Genomic DNA, 21,317 nt, shown 5'->3' on the forward strand with positions numbered 1-21,317 from the left:
TGAACTAAAAGATAGTGGCAAAAAATCATGCAGTTTCCTTGTTGATACATCCACGAATGACGACAGTGTCAAAGGCTATTGCTCTGTTATAGTCATTAGTAAATCTTACATTTAAGCTGTAGAGTACAGTTATACAGGAGAGTTATACTTATACAGTAGAGGATAAATACATGATCATGTTAGCTTCTGCTATAACAGATGTTAATTAATGCTGCTCTGTAAAATATTTAACTGTATAACCTTAAAATAAAGTTTGTAAAGACAGTAGTTTCTAGTGAAGATCTTGAGATTGAGCATTTCAATAGGAATACATGCGATTTGGAATTTCGACTAAGGGAAAAAGATTTCCCCATGCAGATTTCACTTTGGTTTTCACACTGATTTACACAGTGAACAACAGAAAGCTTTTTCGGTTTGAACGTGACTTCTGTGTGAGCTGTGCTTTGTGCATCAGTACACTATTGACAGTGGACAATGGACAGTTTTTGCTGATGTGACCCTACTTTTTTGACGCATAATTAGTCCTGGCATCTTGTGAAAGATCCTATCCCCCTTCCTCAATCAAAAATGTAGAATGATATCTTGTTATAGCTCACCAAAAAAAGTATCTCTGTGTCCGAATATGTCTACTTCCATACTATATAGTAGACAAAAAACATTATGTCTGAATTCATAGGGTGCGTCTCAGTCAGCTCCCTAGTTCAGTAGTCAGGGCACTGTTCAGGGAGCCGGACATTTTAAGGGCTGTCTCAGTCGCCAAATTCTTCCAGTGCATTGAAACATTCGCTCCCTAAAAAGTTCCACAATGCACCATAAAAAAACAGGGAACATCGATGCTCACTATGGCTGCATCCGAAATTGCTTACTCGAAATTGCTTAGTAATTACTTCTATGAGAATGTAATATGGATGTACTACATTCGCCATGTTGTTATAATCATGTGCCCTACCAGAATCAGTTATGTGGCTTCACTGCCATTCTCAAATCCTCTCCCGTGGCCTCATGGGATTGTAAAGTGTTCATTGAGCACACTTCGGAATCTCGCCGGAAGTAGTCGGTCATTCAGGTACTTTTTCTCAACTCTTTTATGAGTACTGTGAATTCGGACATAGGCCTACTTCTTTTGTCACAAACTCATTTTCGCCTACTATATAGTAGGGATGTGCGAAACATAAATCACGTGAGCCAGCTCACTACACATAATGACACACAATATAAGTTTGGAAAAAAAAAACTGTATAATGTTGTACAATGAGGATGTTGTCATGTCGTCAAAAATAGAGTCGCAAGTTTTGTACTGTCCTTACCAACGCCCGAATTGATATACACAATTTACTGATTCACAACCTAGGAAGCTAAGGAACTGATTGTGATTTACATATTTTTCATAAATCCGTAGGCGAAAAATACCTCCTACTATTGGCAAGACTCTCAAAAGGCCATATGAACACTTTCCTATCCCTTGAGGACAGAGGAGAGGATAAAAGAATGTCAGTGAATCGACAAAACTGATGCCGATCACATGACAGTGACAACACATGGTGTAGTATGTCCAAATGTAATTCATACTATATAGAAAGTACTTTTTTAACAGTCACAAAGCAAGTTTCAAACCAAATGTACTGTGATTTTGGACAACGTGTCTTTCTTAACTTGTTAATGCTATGCTAAGCTAGTAGCTAAACTGTTAGCTTGCAGACTAAAGGCTAACTGAAAATTTTTAATTTCACATTTTTTAGCTTTGGTAATTAAATGTGGTATGTAGGCCTGATTAGATTATACAAATTATAAATGGTATGAATTAACATAATTTCATGATTTGGAATAAATACACTGTAAAACAGTTTTCAGTCTTTTTTAAATCAGGTGCTGAGCAGCGTTGAAACTTTCTCATTAGAACAGAATAGATATTGCCAATTGTATCACTTCAGGAGGGAAGGGCGATTCATATCCATTAAATGCTCCATCTGCAATGTTGGAGCCCAGAATGCAAAATTTAGTTGATGTTTCATCAGGCATTTTTACTTTTCTTTTGTCTTCAAACTGCAATACCACTTTGCACCTCAGGGTGTCCTTATAACCAATGTTACAGTATGTGCACATGTAATGTCTGGACAATAAACTGCAGTGGTTGATATTTAGCTGAATCAAAAAAAAACATTAAGTATGATGCAGGTGATGTGGTTTATGAAATGTGCTTTTACACAGGAACCAGTCTCACACTTCTCGCTATACAAGTTTATCATTAATGATTCTCAATCTCAGATTTTTGACAACTGTAAATCACAAACACACTTTTATAATTAACTCTGAGAAGGTCACACCCATCTGTAGACGCACACATATAAGTGAAAGCGTCCGCACGCACACACAGTCACACACCTGCAGGTGAACGTCTGTGCCAGGTGTCTTTACCATCCTGTCAGAGAGGGACGCAGTGTGGTGCTCCACTTGCCCTGCTCAAACACCATCAAAATGGGGGCAGATTATTTTGGATTCTCTTATCTCCGCAGTGAGAGCAAAAGAAATGTCACCATTTATATTAACAATCCAGCGGACATCTCTGTGATTGTTATATATTTTCTGGTGGTTCTGGCTGTGGGAGTATGGGTAAGTGGCCAGTAGTTTATATCCACCGACATTTTTCTACCTTTGACTTGTGAATTGTTAACCTTGCGTCAACATATAAATGTACAATAGCTGTGTGAGATAAGTCTAAAGAAAGAATGAGGATTCGGACTGATTTTGGAAAAAGTTTATAATATTAGCAATGCAACAAATGTGTTTTTTGCAAAAATGCAAAAAATCTTTTAGGAAAATCTTTTTTTGTTTCTTAATATGCTGTGAATATAAATGATACTTTATCCATTTAACACTAAACATATTTTAAAACCTAAATTATTTAAAAAAAAATTACATTACATTACGATATTCTCAAATTAGTCTTAATGTATCTTAATTGAGGGCATTGATATTACTGGCATTATATTTTTCCACCTGTATTTGCACATTGGAAATCCATATAATTTTCAAACCTCTTGTGAAAATTCGAACATATTTAAATCAAACAACAATCAAGGGCATTGAACGCCAAACCATCGACACTTTGAGATTGCAAATGTGATATGTTATTGTGAAATGTGTCTGCAGGTATGATGTCAAGTCAAATGTGATATTGTCTAAAATGTTTAGTGTCTGGAACTCTATATATGCTGAATTTAATGCCTCTTTCTGTTCAAAGGCAATGGTACGGACCAATCGATCCACAGTAGGAGGCTTTTTCCTGGCTGGCAGAAGTATGGTGTGGTGGCCGGTAAGGAAATGGACCTAGATGGTGGATGACCAAGCTTAAAATGACCAAGCATTTTTTTTGTGCTCCAAATGTGATGGACATAAACAAAATTGCCTGATCATTTACTACACCAACAGTGGTGATCAATCAGTGGGCAAAATGCAGTGATTTTTTTGTTTTGTTGTAATGTTCTACGACAAACTGAAACGGCCATAAAAGTAGGAGTTGATTATGTATCTATCAATAGCATGACCAGTGATTTTTCACTTTATCACAGATATGGCATGATAATGACCCTAACTGCCCCTCCATTTCAAAACCTTGATATCATGATAGGGTAAACTAAATCTTTTTATGGGGCCATAATGCACTAATGCCAGATGCAACCCACAATTCGTTTCAGCTGATATGCTTTGCTCATGCAGTTTTTATGGAGCTGTCATGCTTTGGCCCATGCTAAAGTTATCACTTAATATGAAAGTTTGAAGCTTTTTACTTGTTATTACAAAGTTCATTGCAATCGTTATTGTTTGAGTTACACCTTAGGTTGTGCACAAGAAGCAGTTTTTATAGCTTATCATTATGGTGATTGTATTGACAGATATAGTCAAACAGTAGACAGAGTTAATATATTCTGAAGCAAAACTCTTCACATACAGTTCCTACAATCCTTTGCTAATGACTTTTGTAACCATCCTGACAAGGACAAATCACTTAGATATGGATTTCTGTTGAGTTTAACCCCTCACATTGAATATCAAATGTTTGTTTATTAGTAAATATAATATGAAGCACAACTAAAGTATCTTAAACTTGTTTTTCAGATTGGAGCCTCTCTCTTTGCAAGTAACATTGGAAGTGGGCATTTTGTGGGAATAGCAGGAACTGGAGCAGCTGCTGGTATCGCCATCGGAGGTTTTGAGTGGAATGTATGTTTTAAAAAAAAGACATTTATGATATTTAATGATGTGTCATTTATGTATATTTTAGCCTTCTACTTATGACTATTTGGATCATTAAAAAAAAAAAAAAATGTATAAGTATTTTGCATATAAGTGAACTATATTATTGTAATATTGCATTTTTATAAATAATATTTTAAGGAATAATTTACAATTAATCATTTGTAATATAATTAATAATTTATAATGATAAAAATGTCCGTTTCCTATCAGTCACTTTCAATGTTACGTCAAAACTGACTGACGCATTGGGATCTCACCCATCTCACATTGTGGAAAACCCATTGAGCCCATTCACCTTTGAGTGGTTATACAACAAGCCAATGTACGTTGGCGAGTGAGATTTGCAGCGCAAACCACTCCCAGTACATACGGGCATATTAGCCAGTGTGCAACTCACTCATTCAAGCTTGGTTTACACACTTCAGCATTCTTCAAGCATATCTGAGTTGGAGAGACGGCACATTCAGCGGTGGTCACATTCAAAGAGCAAATTGCACTGTTAAGTGCCGCGATTTCACCCCTGGGAGCTTCAACAATTAAAAGAGCAGTTTTCCCTAAAAGAGCAAGCACGGCTGACGTTGAATATTTTTCAAGATTGCATTCCACCCGTGTAGTTCTGGATGCGGTCGTTTCCTGGCCCTGTCTGACAGCCACAATCACTGCCTCATGTGTCTGGGCCATAAGCATGCTGAGCCAGTGTTCTTTAATTAATCATTAATTTGGGGATCCAGCGGAGGACTGGATGTCGATAACTGCATCGGAGGGCTGGCTTGAGTCCTCTAGGGATGAAGACTCGCCAGTGCTGCTCCCTTTGGGGAGAGTAGCACAGTTCAAGTCGGATTAAGAGTTGACTGCCATGCTTTCCTGGGCTGCCGCAAGTGTCAGGCTCGTGTGGAACCCTCCTCTCTGTCCCGAACATTTGCGGCTGGACGATTGGTATCTCTGTGCAGCACCGTCCTGCCCCGGTTTCCTTATTCCTGGAGGTGCATGAGGAGGTCATAAATTCGTGGAAGGCACCTTGTACTGCTAGAAGCCGCTTTGCTGCTTCCTCCGCTCTCACTACACTGAATGGTGGGGCAGCCAAGGATTACGCGGAGATTCCTAAAGTGGACCATGCAGTGTGTTTATGCCCGCAAAGTGCTGCCACCTGATGGAATCGCCCGCGCTGCCAAGGCTTACAGTGCCGCTGGACAGGCTGCCTCCGCCTTGTGTGCTATGGCCCTCCTGCAAGAAAACCAGGCCAAAGTGCTAAAAGAGCTGTACAAGGGTAGTTCTGAACTGGGGTTGATGCAGGAACTGTGTACAGCAACGGACTCTGCCCTCAGGGCGACAATAGTCACTGCACAGGCCCTCTGTCAGACAATGCCCACACTAGTGGTCCAGGCTGAGATGAAGGAGGCCGACAAAGTTCGCTTTCTCAACTTCCCCATTTCCTAGACTGGCCTCTTTAGTGACACTGTCGAGGATTTTGCCCAGCAGTTCTCGGCAGTGCATAAGCAGATGGAGGTGATCAAACACATTCTGCCCCGGTGGGATGCTGCTGCCACCACCAGACTGTTAGGGACTGCCCCTCCGCCTGCTGTCGTCGAGGGCATCCCCTTGCTGCGTCTCCATCTGTTTCAGTGTGGCCACAGCAGCAGCCTTCACCCAGGCCACAACGTCGAGCTGCCCACAGGAAGGCATCGCAGCAAGTCTCAGATGCAGCTAAACCCTCTAAGCGGTCGGTGAAACACCATCCCTGAGGCGGCAACCCAGAGATGGAGGCAGCAGCTTTTCAGGAGACAGTGGGCGCATGGAGTGATGGTTCCTCACTCTCATCCCTCTCTTGTTTCACCACAAGGTAGGAGTTTGCGGTTCGAGGATGCAATGCCTCCTCGCACATCTCCTGCCACTCCTTTGCGGGAACCATGGAGCTAGATGTCACACCACACTCACTGCCTCTACTCACCTCACTGCCCCTTTGTGGGTATGTCTGTGGTTCCGCTGGTGCCATTTGCATGGTGTCTGGGGGGCCTGGCTAGCGGGCACGCAGCCTCTGGCTCCCGGATAGGATCTCGCCTGCAGTGGCATATTAATTGCCTTGAGTTGCTAGCAGTACATCAACCATCAGGGTGGTCTTTGTTCATGTCGTATGTCACAATTTTCCCACTATCTCCTCCTTTGGAATCAGCAGCGATTTAGGTCAACTCCCGGTGAGCTCAAATATGCAGCCAACGCACTCTCACGACAGCTCATGCTCCCGGAAGAGACCACCCCCAAGTGGTCCAGCTGATTTGAAGATGTTTCAGAGATGCACAGGTAAACCTGTTTACCCCACTGGAGTCTTCCCATTGCTAGTTGTTTTATTCCCTGACTGGGGGACTCTCTGCATGGATGCACTGGCACACAGCTAGCCCTGGGGCCTACGCAAATATGCGTATCCCCCAGTGAGCCTGCTCGCACAAACACTGTGCAAGTTCAGGGAGGAGGGTGAGCAGGGCTTGATGGTTGCACCTTACTGGACCACCCGGACCTTATTCTCTGACCTGATGCTCCTCACGACAGCCCCTCCCTGGTGGATTCACCAAAGGAAGGACCTGCTTTCTCTGGGACGAGGTACTATGTGGCCCCTGCGTCCAGAGTTTGGAACCTCCATGTGTGGTCCCTGGAAAGGATGCTGCAGACTTAAGTGGCCTACCACCAGAAGTGGTAGACATGATCACTCAAGCCAGAGCCCCATCTACAATGTGAGCTTATGCCTTGAAGTGGAGTCTGTTTGTACCCTGTAAAGGCCTGATCAGTGCCGCGCTTTCTTTCCTGCAAGTGTTGGAGCGAAGGCTGTCTCCCTCCACCTTAAAAGTGTATGTTGCTGCCATCGCAGCACATCATGATGCAATAGACGGTAAGCCCGTGGGAAAGCATGGCCTGGTCATCAGGTTCCTGAGAGGCACAAGGAGACTGAATCCTCCTTGACCACTTCTCAAACTCCACTTGAGATCTCTCTGTGGTATTAACAGCCCTACAGAGAGCGTCATTTGAGCCATTACAGTCAGTTGAGCTTAATAAGACCAAGCGCTCAAGTCTAATAAGAGGGTGGGGGACCTGCAGGCATTTTCGGTCAGCAGACATGCCTGGAATTTGGACAGGCTGACTCTCACCTAATCCTGAGACCCCAGCCCGGAAATGTGCCCAAAGTTTCCACCACACCCTTCCGGGACCAGATGGTGAACTTGCAAATGCTACCCCTGGAGGCCTTGTGTTGCTGTGTCCCATTTGCGCACTGCATTTACATAGAGTAAGCTCTGAGCAGCTCTTTGTTTGCTTTGGAGGTCAGCAGAAGAGAAAGGCTGTCTCCAAACAGAGGTTGGCCTACTGGATAGTGGAGGCCATCGTCTTGGTATATTAATCCCAAAGTTAAGCCGTGCCCCCCTAGGGTGAGAGCTCACTTTCATTCGAAGTGTTGCCTCCTCCTGGGCGTTGGCGCACAGTCTCTCTGGCAGACATCTGCAGAGCTGTGGGCTGGGCGACACCTAACACATTTGTGAGATTCTACAATCTTCGAGTAGAGCTGGTTTCTTCCTGTGTGTGGGATTCAATTTCTTCCTGAATGTCGCCATTCCCCTCTCATGGGGCAGTATTAGCACCTTATTTGCTCTCCAGGCGAGTTCCCTGCTTGGTGAACCCTGGATGAAGTTTCCTTCAAGAATCCTTCAGCAGTCAGACACGGCGGAAGCATCTGATGTCAGGCCTAGTACTCGTGTGCATGCCCCGTTGGTCAGCCCCTGTATTGGGCTAGATGTCCCATATGTTGTGATTACCCCTTGGTAATATATTGTTATAGTATTTATTAATTAATTAATTATTAAATAAATTCTCTTTTATTTTTACATTTTCAGGTTTCATTTTAATTTGATTTTAAGATTTACTCATTTAGTTATGTTCTTTTGTCATTTTTATTAGTTTTGTTTTTTTAATATTCCTATTTAGCTATAATTTATTTTTATTTCAGTTAAAGTTTTTAGTAATTTAAGTACTTTTATTTAAAATTATTTTATTTCAGTTGTTGCCAAGGCAATATTTCTAATTTCTAATATTATTCTAATGAAGTTTATAGTTTTTGTTTTATTTCAGCTTGATTTCAATGAATGATTTAAAAAAATTGTTTTAGCGGTAACACTTTATAATAAGGTCTCATTAGTTAACATTAGTCAATGCATTAGTAACATGAACTAACTATGAGCAATATATTTTTTACAGCATTTATTAATCTTTGTTAATTTAAGTTTTTTTTTTATTCGATATAAATTTGATATAAATTAACATTAACTTAATAGAAGATTAATGAGTCCTGTAGTGTTGTTCATTGTAAGTTTATGTTAACTAATGTAGTTAACTAATGTTAATAATGGAAACCTTGGTCACACTTTAGATTAGGGCCCAATTCTCACTATTAACGATTAACTACGACGTTTGCCTCAATAAACTCCTAATTACTTCTTATTAATATTTAGCAAATACTTTATAAGTACGATTAAACAGCCAATATCATGGTAATCTGCATGCTAATAAGCAACTAGTTAATAGTGAGACTTGGACCCTAAAGTGTTACTCTTTTTGTTTTAGTTAACAATAACAACACTGATTATGTGTAGAAAATATCAAACCAAATATCTGTAATTACAATCTGTTTTTAATTCCCCTCCTCAGGCTCTTGTTGTTGTGATTATTCTGGGATGGCTCTTCGTGCCCATCTACATAAAGGCTGGGGTATGCTTACATTTCTACCTCTCCAACCAGCATTTAAGAACAAATCTGTTAAATATTGCTTACTTACTCAACATGAATGTGTACTTTATCTCTGTGGTATCATTTTTATGGTCCATTGTTGACGTTATCTGCAGGTTGTGACCATGCCGGAGTACCTGAAGAAACGCTTTGGTGGACAGCGTATCCGTATCTACCTTTCCGTGCTGTCCCTGTTTCTCTACGTTTTCACCAAAATCTCTGTGAGTCCAAAATCTGTCTCAGCCCTTACAGAAAAGTACAGGTATCAAATGGTACTTTTGAGGGGTAGTTGTCATGCAGTACTTTTAGGATACTTTAACATATATCAGCGGTGTAACATGCAGCATTTTGCTATTTCGTTAATTATTATGAATGCAGCTTTTTTGACCAATTACGAGACTACATGCACACATCAAGTACAAGGACATTTGAAATCAACTACTGTAGGCTTAAAATAAATTGTAACCAGTTGGTGTATCAATTACAAGACCAAAAATATACACTTTCCCTTATGCATTTATATTAAGTTTTACCTTACATTTAAATTTTCCTCCTTATTTTTCTACTGACAATGATTAATTGAAAAATCAGTTGGAACTTGCCAACATTTTCACAATATGCTGCTGTCTTTCCAGCCTCTATAGTCTTCACTAACACAGATTGTAGTCTGAAACAGAGGGTCTTTCCATGTGTAAATATCTTTTAGATTATAAAGATAAAGACCTTGTTTTGAAACAGACAGTTCTAACAATTTCACCACACAATTTTTCTCCCTTTTCCACCTCTCAGGCGGACATGTTTGCAGGAGCCATTTTCATTAACCAGGCTTTGGGACTGAACATTTACCTGGCCGTGATTATTCTGCTGATGATTACAGCTCTTTATACAGTAACAGGTCAGTTGACGTAAATATTAAATATTTCACACACTGACATATTCAAATGTATAATATATGACCATATATGTGTGTGTGTGTGTGTGTGTGTGTGTGTGTGTGTGTGTGTGTGTGTGTGTGTGTGTGTGTGTGTGTGTGTGTGTATACAGTATATATATATATATCTATGTATAACATTGAGATATATATCACTGTAAAAAAAATAAAAAATATTTTTCCGTAAAAAATACGGTAGCAACATTTTAGGTTTAATTTCATAAACTGAGACAATGTTAAATTACCAACCTATTGAAATACTAATATCTGTTATGTACCTTTGATATATGCTGACAACCACCAATCACAGTAGTGATGAGAGTCACGTGATGAATCATTTAATCCAAATGGTATTTTACTGTTAAATGTAAGGTTCTATAAATGTATAGAACTGTAATCTATTACAGTTATTCACCGTATATAGTACGGAAAGTTTCTGTTAACCAGTTAACTGCTTTTAACAGTAGCATTTTTACAGTCTTTTACGGTTAAAATCATGATAATTTTATAATCACTATATTTTGTATATATAAATGTATAGTGGTCATTTATCATTTACATACAGAATATTTGTATTATACCCACATTCCCTGCGTTCCATTTAAAAATAAATTTCAGGGAAAGCGAAATTGGTTTTTATATGGTCCCTGAAGTTTATACTACAACAGAGAGTAAAGTCCAGGGTTGTAGGACCATGCAGTGGGATGCTTATTGTAGCGTGATGTGTTTGTGTTATGAGTAATTGCCGATTCTGACAATGGATGATAAGCCTGTGCAAGGCAAGTTTAAACTTTTGTCAACCCCATGGTCTGTTGTGTAATGGGTTTATCTCAGAAACAAACCAGCCCACCAATAAACTGTAAGAAATCAGACATAATCCTGCCAGCTATAAATGTTTACATGAGCTGTGACTGAAAGTGTTTGTATGATCCTGTGGCTGCTAAACTGCTGTTAGAGAAATATTTTTGAGAAGCATTTATTAAACATGTGGTTTATAAGTCATGTGGTTCGACCAACATTTAAAATTGTGCATTAAAAAGCAATAGCAGAAATGATAGCATAGAGAGGACCCCTGCATACCTCATGACTGTGGGTGAAGGTCAATATGTATTTTAAAATATCAGATAATTTGATATTTTAAAACAAGGCAAGGATAGTTTGCAGAACCTGATTTTACCAAGTACATACAACGTTCCAATCAACCATACACTGTAAACCCGAATGTTCATATGAATTAAATAGATTAAGTAGTGTATACTCAAAGTTTTAGAAAAAGTTCTACTAACTTAATTATTTCAAGTTGGTGTAACATGGTCTTCCTTTTGAGTAATTTCAACTAATAATTTTTGATTAAATGGAACTTTTTTGTGAATAAGTAAGCATAAGTTAAAAACATAAATTAAGTACAACTTAATAGAATTAAGTAATTACATGCTAAGAATGATGAAGTCCTGTTATTTCTGTTGTTTCAAATAGAGATGATTTAAAAATAAACTTAATTTATATAGCACATGCTAAAATACAATAAAATCTCAGAGTGCCTAACCAAATAAGTAAAATCCATCATAACAAATAAATTACAACCATAGCCTATTAAAACAATTTAATTGGGGCAAACTGAAATGCGTTAGTGGAAGACAAAATGTATTTATTTTATTTATTTATTGTATTTTATTGTCATCAGTTTAATGTAGCCTATAAACTAAACGATTTTTAAAACGTGTACATAAGTTTTGTTCTCCGGTTTAACACATCACACAATAAGCACTTCTAACTCCTGCGAGACTTACTCACACACATACATCAAGAATCAGCCTATGAATCTCAACAATGGTGAAATGATTCATGCCGCAATGCATTCTGGGTGCATCATGCAAAACTCATCCATGGCTCCCATAAAACATTGCGGCATGAAGCGTGTCACCATGGTTGAGATTCATAGGCTGATTCTTGATGTCTGTGTGTGAGTAAATCTCACAGGAGGTCAAAGTACTTAACATACAATCTATTTTATAACTTATTCAGCTTTTCTGATTGAAACCGTGCTGGTTCTCAGTTGCCTCAACATTTTAAGTTTGGAGGTAAATGATTTTGAGTTGTAACAAGTCTATGTTTTTGAGTTATGGGTAATCAGAAGATTGATTGAAAAAACTAATAAATGTTATGTTCATGAAACATAAAAATTCTGAGTTTTCATGCTTGAAATGATTAAGTTCTCTTGAATTATTGCAATGAGAAAGATGAATAAATATTCTGAGTAGCAGAAACTGAAAATGTTTGAGTTTGCTTAATCAGTAAATTTAAGTTAATTATAATTTAAAATTATATTTAAAATAAACTCCAAAAATATAAGTGATGATGTACTCAAATGTTTGAGTTTATGAACTTTGTGAACTTTATGAAATTGATTGCCTCACTTTTTTTAAGTTCTGCTTACTTATTCGGGTTTACAGTGTATTTGAGGAACGGTTTATGTCAAGTTTAGGCTTAAAACCAGGATTAAGTGCTTCTACATCAATGTTATTCACCTATCATTTCCCTTTGATTTTAGGGATAATTTATGGGCAGGGTTATTAGCTTTAGGGGTATAGGGATATGGTTAGGATTCAATTGTCGGGCAGGAGTGTTATTCCAGGATCAATTCAATTTGTTGATCCAGGAACGCACAGAGTAGTTCACCCTTGTGAAAAAGAAGGACACTTTAGCATCCTTTTAAAAAGAGTACTTATTATGGAAATAATATACTTTAGTGTGAAAAGAATATACTAAAGTGCAAACTAAAGGTAATGTTTTTGGCCATTTAATTGCATGTTAAATGCATTGTCATGTATTTTGAGTTATTTGTAATTACTAGTAATGAAGCTGCAACTTAATACATGTATTATAAATATATTAAGTACATGTGCTTTACTATGTTAGTCAACACTTTAAAATAAAGTACAACAAAATCTTATTAAAACACGATTTAAAATGTACTTTAAAGTACATTTTAAATCGTATATCATAAAATATGATATTTGTCCCTATCGAATTAAGGTCTACTGTACAGTAGAGATGTCAGTTAAAGGGTTAAGTTATGTTTTTGGTGAAAAAAAAAAAAAGCAAAAAGCACTAAAGACCAAAATTTTTATTTATTAACCTGTTAACACAGTATACCCCATTTCCCCGTTATGTATTTACAAGTCATTTGCTATAGTTGCTACTTGGACTTTTGACTAAGTGTACAAAAACCTATAGATCTGTTGTAAGAATTGTTTTGTTTGGAAGATTCTAGAGACCTTCACGATTATGTATATATATATATATACATATATATATATATATATATATATATATATACATATATATATATATATATATATATATATACATATACATATATATATATATATATATATATATATATATATATATATATATATATATATATATATATATATATATATATATATATATATATATATATATATATATATATATATATATATATATATATGTGTGTGTGTGTGTGTGTGTGTGTGTGTGTAAACAAAAAATACTTATTAGTAACATGAAAATAACCTTTGTTTGGGAGGGTTTGCCTTCATTAAGCTTCCTGGAAGTAGGGGTAGGAAGTTGGCAGCCTCATGTGACAGGAAGGAAGTTCATACCTTTTTTTTCTCTTGAAATCCTTTATTTGGTTGTGTTCTTGCGTGTCATTGAGATTAAAAACATGGATACTATCTAGAAAAATACTTACAAAAAGAAAAGGACAACTATATACTGCGGCAACTATAGTTGCCGGTGGGCTTTTAATATTAGTGTATATAATTTGGGTTAGGGATTGGTTTAGGGTTAGTTGCTTGTAATTATGCATGATTTACTGTTATTACTACACTGTAAAAAAAATCAGGTCTCCAATTGAACGTTTTCTAGTGACAGATCACATCAAAATTTTTCAGTTGGCCAAATTTAATTCACAGAAATTAAATTTGGCTAACTAAAAAATTTCGTTGCCACTAGAAAATTTTCAATTGGAGACCTGAATCTTTTTTTACAGCGTATAGTAAGCAGTTGTACATGTAAAATGTGTAAAATAAAGTGTTACCAAAAGTTTAACTTTAACTATAACAAGGACACCTAAAAATAAAGTGTAACCAAACTTTGAATGCGGCACTTACAAAGTGTACTTAAGTGTGTTACGAAACATAGTAATGGAAGTGATTCATTAATTCATTAAATTTATATTATACGCCATTGCAGTTTAAAAAAAAACAATATATATATATACACACACACGCTACACTATAGTACACCACAAGTGCACATTCAACACAATTAAACACACTTTTGTTTAACAAGTACAGGTTGTAAAATTGTGGGAAAAAAAATACTTTTTTTCAATTTGAAAATAATAATTAACATATGTACACTCACATGTATTCAAGGTGTAACGATGGTCCACTTTAGGCATTCTATAAGTAAATTTGCAACTTCAAGTCAACTAACTCTTATTAGAGTATTAGTAGACTGTTACGTCAGGGTTAGGTTAGTAGAATAAGTTGACATGTTGCAAAGTTACTTATAGTCAATAGAATGTCTGTTGGTGGACCATCAAAATAAAGTGTTAGCAGATATTAAGCAGACAGTCTACTAATACTCTAATGACTGGTAGTTGACATGTAGTTGCAAACTGGACCATCTAAATAAAGTGTTACCGAATATGTTATTACTTTTTACTAGAAAAAAAAACTAACTAACACGAATGCCAAAAGTACATTTCTAAGAACTGTTTCTCCTACAGGTGGTCTAGCTGCAGTCATCTACACAGACACCCTGCAGACCATCATCATGGTTGTGGGATCATTCATTCTCATGGGCTTTGGTACGTCCGGTCAATTTTTTTGTTTGTTGGTACTTTTTGAATTAAAAAAAAGTATTGTAAACGACTACTTGCTTCAACATCAGCTGTTTTCTTTCAGCGTTCAATAAGGTCGGAGGGTACGAGAACTTCAAGGACAGTTATATGACTGCGATCCCGTCAGTGGTGGGTGCAAACATCAGTGAATCTTGCTACACCCCTCGTGCGGACTCATTCCACATTTTCAGAGACCCTCTTAAAGGTGATCTGCCCTGGCCTGGACTGATCTTTGGTCTTACTATCCAAGCTGCCTGGTACTGGTGCACTGATCAGGTACTGATCATTTATTCACATATTGCTTTATTCTGTGCGTACAAAATGTTTTTTGGACATAGGAAGCATTGTTTGAAAAAATAAGAAGTCTATATGTCCTACACGTGCTAAGACATTCACACATATACAACGGACAAATGTCTTCTGTGTCCACTTTTGGACAACAAACTGCACTTTTATCTTGAGTTTCCCAGGATGAACAGAGTGTTTCTTGTTTTAGCCAGAGCGAGTCTAAGCTTAAACAGATATGCTCTTAGTTAGACCCGATTAGTTCCCACTAAATAAGATAAGATACACAAACAGCCAAAGAGAAGCAGATATAGACTCACCACGGTTAAGTTAGCTCAACAGCCCATTAACAAGACTCAAAGCTTAACTGTTTCAGATGTCCCATGTTTGGTTGCGCTAGTTTGGTAATTGTGTTATTTAGGAACATGATCAATATTTGAGCTTTAAATGACTCATGGAGACATATACAGATTCACTCATGTCACGTATATTGTGATTCTTCCTCTGAGGGGATTTTATTGTTTAGTGAAGATTTTTTTCCACAAAAAAAAATCATATCAGTCATATCGGCAGATGTTTATGTTTTCATGAACATAATTCAGTGTTCTTTGTTTGTACTCTGGCACTATAGAGAAAAATATAGCCATAAAAGTTTATTATAGTTAATGACGTACATTACCTGCACCTCAACAAATGGTTTATTTGTGTCTGTTTTTATTTCTCTATGCAGTTTTAGGTGGGAAATTATGATACCTTAAATGTCCTATATATTAAATGAAATGGTATAAATGCAATTTTGAACAAAATTAAAAGCTGAAAAAAATCAAGAAGAATGAAAAAAGTTTGGGTCACTAATTTTTTTTTTTTTTTATCAGTACTTTCATTCAGGTCAAGGACACATTCAATTGATTAAAAGTGATAGTAAAGACTTTTACATTGTTGCAAAATATTTCTATTTCAAATAAGTGATGTTCTTTCTATTCATCAAATAATGCTAAAAAATAAGATTTATACTAAAAATACTAAATATTATAAAGAAATAATAAGAAATGTTTATTGAGCATCATATCATATTAGAAGGATTTCTGAAGGATCATATGACACTGAAGACTGGAGTAATGATGCTGAAAATACAAGGAATAAATTACATTTTAAAATATATTTAAATGGAAAATAGTTATTGTAAACTGTAATAATATTTCACAATATTACTGTTTTTACTGTATTTTTGATCAAATAAATGAAGCCTTGGTGAGCACGAGACTTCTTTCCAAAACATAAAAAAATCTTACTGAACGCAAACCTTTGAATAGTAGTGAACAACAACCATAAATAAACATTAAAACTCTAAAGGTTTTAATAAGCAAGCCCTTGTAAACTTTTTAAACAGCCAATAACTGTACTAAACGATTCTGAAAATGTCCCTCAGGGTTATTCACACAAACTCCATCTTGTTTTAGGTGATTGTGCAGCGCTGTCTGTCTGCCAAGAGCCTGTCTCATGTGAAAGCTGGCTGCATCCTGTGTGGTTATCTCAAACTTCTGCCCATGTTCCTCATGGTTTTCCCTGGCATGATCAGCAGAGTGCTGTACCCAGGTGAGAAAGATTGGCAGCATCCTGGCTGAGCTGGGTAATAAACGGATTAACTATTTTGTAGGCCTACATGTTAGCAAATGTTGACTGAAGTGATATTGTATGGCAACTTTAATGTTTGAGGTGATGTATATGGCCAACTAGGTTTTGTTAGTCACACAGAACTAGATTTTTGCCCATCAGAATAATGGTCCATGTATTTCTCACAGAATATACTAACTAGCATCTTATTCTGGCAAACAACTGCCTAATTAGACAGGGGTTAACATGGACTAACCATGAACAACGCCTCTGTTCAGCATTAGTTCATCTTTAATGTTAGTTCATATAAATCCAGCCGTTCATGGTTTGTTAATGTTAGTTCACAGTGCATTAACTAATGTTAACAAGATTTTAATACTGCATTAGTAAATGTCGAAATGAATATTAACAAAGATAAATAAATGCTTTATAAGTGCAGTTCATTATTAGTTCATTTGTTAACTAATGTAGTTAACTAATATTAACTAATGAACCTTACTGTAAAGTGTTACCAAAACAAAATAAAATAAAGTTGAATATTGAAATAAGTTGAAATACTAAAATGACTAAAACTGAAATAAAAATGAAATCTAAATAGAAATATATAAAATAATAGTAAAAATGACGAAAGCACATAACAAAAAGGCAAACATGTCAACTAAAATTAAATTGACAGTAAAAGATAATTCAACATATTAATAAATACTGTTACTGTATAATACTAAATAATGTGTGTTTTAATTGGTTCTTTAATACCTTATTAATATTGTACCTTAATAATAACGCATATGTTTTTATCCTTTAATAAATAATTATCATTTTGTTTTAATTCTGAAAAGCAGACATGAATTAATAATTAAAAATCAGTTCTGCATATCAGACTAACATAATGAATAATGCTTAAACTAAAATTAAAACTGATAATACATAATAAAAGTTAATTACAAATATTAAGAAATGTATACGAATAGCATTGTTTGATGTGACATTTCAGGGAGGGTAAATCTGAAATTCATGATTCAACAATTCGATTTAGTGGAAATGGTATGTGGACATTGAGACAAGAAATTCTGTCAATCCAAAAGTAATGTGCACCGATTTTTGTGATGTTTTTGTATGAAATGTGCATCAGAAGGTCAGTAAATAGTGAAAGACTATTAGGGAAACTAATATTTGTGTATATTCTCTTGTTTGTGTTAGATGAGATTGCATGTGTGGATCCAAACGAGTGTGACTACTATTGTGGAACCAGTGTGGGCTGCAGTAATATTGCTTATCCTAAACTAGTGGTGGACCTGATGCCAAACGGTAACATCCTGATATTTCTGTTTCCGTCTCTTTACATGCTTTGATTGATGTTATGGGTCTAAACTGCTGTGTGTTTCTGAAGGTCTCAGAGGCTTGATGTTGTCCGTCATGCTGGCCTCTCTGATGAGTTCACTCACTTCCATCTTTAACAGCGCTAGCACTCTCTTCACCATGGACATCTACACCAAGATCCGTCCCAAAGCCAAAGAAAAGGAGCTCATGATTGCTGGGAGGTGCGTTCTCGTGTCTGTTTGTATGTGTTGAAATTCTGACCTTGTGAGCAGAAAATGATGTGAATAGGATCTGAGATGCTTGTGTTTTTGCGTGCAGGTTGTTCATGTTGTTTCTGATCGGCGTGAGTATTGCATGGATCCCCATCGTTCAGTCGGCTCAGAGCGGTCAGCTCTTTGACTACATTCAGTCCATTACCAGTTATCTGGCTCCACCCATCGCCGCTGTCTTCACCCTTGCAATTTTCTGCAAGAGAGTCAATGAACCAGTAAGTCAGTCCTTCATATTGTAGTTTCATATATTTTGTTTCCATTTTGCTTCTTAAATTCAGCTTTATACACTGTAAAAAAAATTCAGGTCTCCAATTGAAAATTTTCTAGTGAGCGATCACATCTAAATTTTTCAGTTGGCCAAATTGAATTTCTGTGAATTGATGCAATTTAATTCAATTAAAATTCAAGAAATTCAATTTGGCCAACTGAAAATTGTAGATGTGATCGCTGACTAGAACATTTTCAATTGGGGACCTGATTTTTTTTTTTACTGTGTATATATATATATATATATATATATATATATATATATATATATATATATATATATATATATATATATATATATATATATATATATATATATATATATATATATATATATATATATATATATATATATATATATATATATATATATATATATATATATATATATATATAGTTTCTTCTCTCAAAACTGATCAAGTTTTTTTCTTGCTGTTCATTTTTTATCTTTTGACACATAATGCTGATATTCCCTCACAGGGCGCTTTCTACGGGTTGTGTATTGGTCTGTTGGTGGGTCTGGCTCGTATGATAACCGAGTTTGCTTATGGCACGGGTAGCTGCGTGAGCCCCAGTAACTGTCCCACGATCATCTGTGGTGTGCACTACCTCTATTTTGCACTCATCCTCTTCAGCCTGTCCTGTATATTGATACTGGGCATCTCCCTCGTGACCAAACCCATTGAAGACAAACATGTAAGCTCTTCTTATAACAAAACTACAACAACTTTTCAGTATTATGCAGTTATTAATCATGCTTCGGTACCACCATATTTTCCATTTAATAATTCTTTTTTTTTTTTTTACAAATAGGAAATATTCTTATTTCACTTGAAATACACATATTATATACACTATTATACTATAGTTCAAACATTTGGGATGAAAATATTTTTTCTTTTTAAATTAATTAATACATTTCCACCTATAAAAAAGCAACTTCTCTGTCCCGGCCCCTCATTCTGTGGCCCTTGTTGTTGTGCAGCTGTACAGGCTCTGCTGGAGTTTGAGGAACAACACTGAGGAGAGGATAGATCTGGAATTAGATGACTGGACTGACGACCAGGATTCGATGGAAACCGATGGTACGTCTGCATAAGCCACCAAATACATAATCATTGATAGGTAGCACAGGGAACACTCACCAGTTTTGTTTGCAACGTGTATCTCATGGCTCAGTGAATGGACTGTGGGTGTCTGTGGGTGTGCCGTCTGATACTGAGACTAGGTTATTATGGCCATGATTAACTGACTAGATTGTAGTTTATTCTTGGGAAAAACAAAGTATGTTGATCCAGGCACGTCTTATTTAAATCACATTGCACATATAGCATATTAGTGTTTAACAACCAATAACAACTGTTTCGGTTTGTCTCTTGACCCTGCAGAGGTGCGTGAGGAACCAGGCTGTTGTAAGAAGGCCTACAACTGGTTCTGTGGCTTTGATCAAGGCAATGCCCCGAAACTGACTAAAGAACAGGAGGCGGAGATGAAGCTGAAGCTCACCGACACCACTGAGAAACCTCTATGGAGAAACGTGGTCAACGCTAACGCTATTATCCTCCTCACCGTCTGCGTCTTTTTCCATGGATTCTTTGGTTAAAGATCACACCAGTATCACCTCAGTTAAGGATATTAGACCTGTTTTCTGTGGACAGAATTGTTACCTTATCAGTAACATCAAGCTCAATGTGATTAATCAGATTGTAAATGGTTCCTCTTGAAACACTCAATACTTCTTTATAATATCCTCAACAAAAAAAACTTTTCTTCCTTATAGCTACCTACTGCACTTTGATTTGATGACAGGAAGTACAATACAATATATATATTTTTTCTGTACTCTTAAATTAATGTACATTGTTTTTAGCACCTAAACTGACTTTCATTGTAAACCCAATACCAAAACTGATCCTTCATATAATCATGTGCTTGTTTTTTGCTACAGTATCTAATTTAACACATGCCTGGCAGTTTTTACTGTACATTCAACAATGTTTACTTGTCCATAACCGCATGTTCTTCCTTTATATCTTATGCATATTACAGAGTAAGTTTCAACTAATAATACGAAGTTCTACTCCACTTTGTTGTATGTTTCCTGCAAAGTCTTCTGATGCATTATGATCAAATCAATGCAGTCTCTCCTCTAACAAACTCCAAAGATAAGTTTTATTTATTAAGTTATAAGTTTTTAGTCTTACTATTTGGTAAGATTAGATTTTCTTGTAAGTTAAAAAAAAATATATGTTTTAGTCCGGGGCAAGGTAAGATATTTTATTTAATAATATTAATATTGTTGCCATGGTATGTGCTCTGTAATATATTAATTTAATATTTTCTGTCTTCATTGTAATAAAAATGAATGAATTTGAGTACTTATGTGTTTATTAAGATGCACAGGTGTAAGAGGCCAGAATCATGTTCAAAATCACTGAAATTACCACTGAAAACAAAAGATATAAACACTGATATAGTAACTTGACGTGAGCAGACCCGTTCAAAGGCCTGAGCACAGGAGAAAAGTTAATATTTAATTTTGTATGAAGATTCTATCAATACATCTGAAATCAAAGTCCAGGACCATTGTGGTTTCCTTCAGCAACACAAGACACAATGAGTGATCTATTAGTGTGATTCAGTGATGAATTTCCCTGAAGATGACAAAGGAAACATTCATTTGGTGGATGAGTTTCACATTTTAGACATT

General features: G+C 36.3%; 1 protein-coding gene across 1 annotated transcript; it reads left to right on the forward strand.

Annotated features, from left to right (window-relative positions):
• The first annotated feature begins 2,382 nt into the window (after window positions 1-2,382).
• Window positions 2,383-20,981, forward strand: slc5a1 (solute carrier family 5 member 1). Its single transcript, XM_079804388.1, has 15 exons — window positions 2,383-2,610; window positions 3,242-3,313; window positions 4,117-4,221; window positions 8,944-9,003; window positions 9,138-9,242; window positions 9,811-9,916; window positions 14,736-14,816; window positions 14,914-15,125; window positions 16,595-16,730; window positions 17,949-18,056; window positions 18,139-18,289; window positions 18,387-18,555; window positions 19,088-19,303; window positions 19,593-19,692; window positions 19,996-20,981. Exons 1-15 carry the CDS (start codon window positions 2,476-2,478, stop codon window positions 20,208-20,210), a joined length of 1,971 nt encoding a protein of 656 aa, XP_079660514.1. The 5' UTR covers window positions 2,383-2,475; the 3' UTR covers window positions 20,211-20,981.
• The last annotated feature ends 336 nt before the right edge of the window (window positions 20,982-21,317 follow it).

Source organism: Gobio gobio (assembly GCF_949357685.1).
Source record: "Gobio gobio genome assembly, chromosome: 22".
NCBI lineage: Eukaryota > Metazoa > Chordata > Actinopteri > Cypriniformes > Gobionidae > Gobio > Gobio gobio.

Excerpts from the sequence above, each read along its gene's own strand:
- slc5a1 (XM_079804388.1), top strand. The coding sequence starts at position 2,476 with ATGGGGGCAGATTATTTTGGATTCTCTTATCTCCGCAGTGAGAGCAAA. Across the intron at positions 4,222-8,943 it reads TCGGAGGTTTTGAGTGGAAT|GCTCTTGTTGTTGTGATTAT; the intron begins GTATGTTTTAAA and ends TCCCCTCCTCAG. Across the intron at positions 19,693-19,995 it reads GGATTCGATGGAAACCGATG|AGGTGCGTGAGGAACCAGGC; the intron begins GTACGTCTGCAT and ends TTGACCCTGCAG.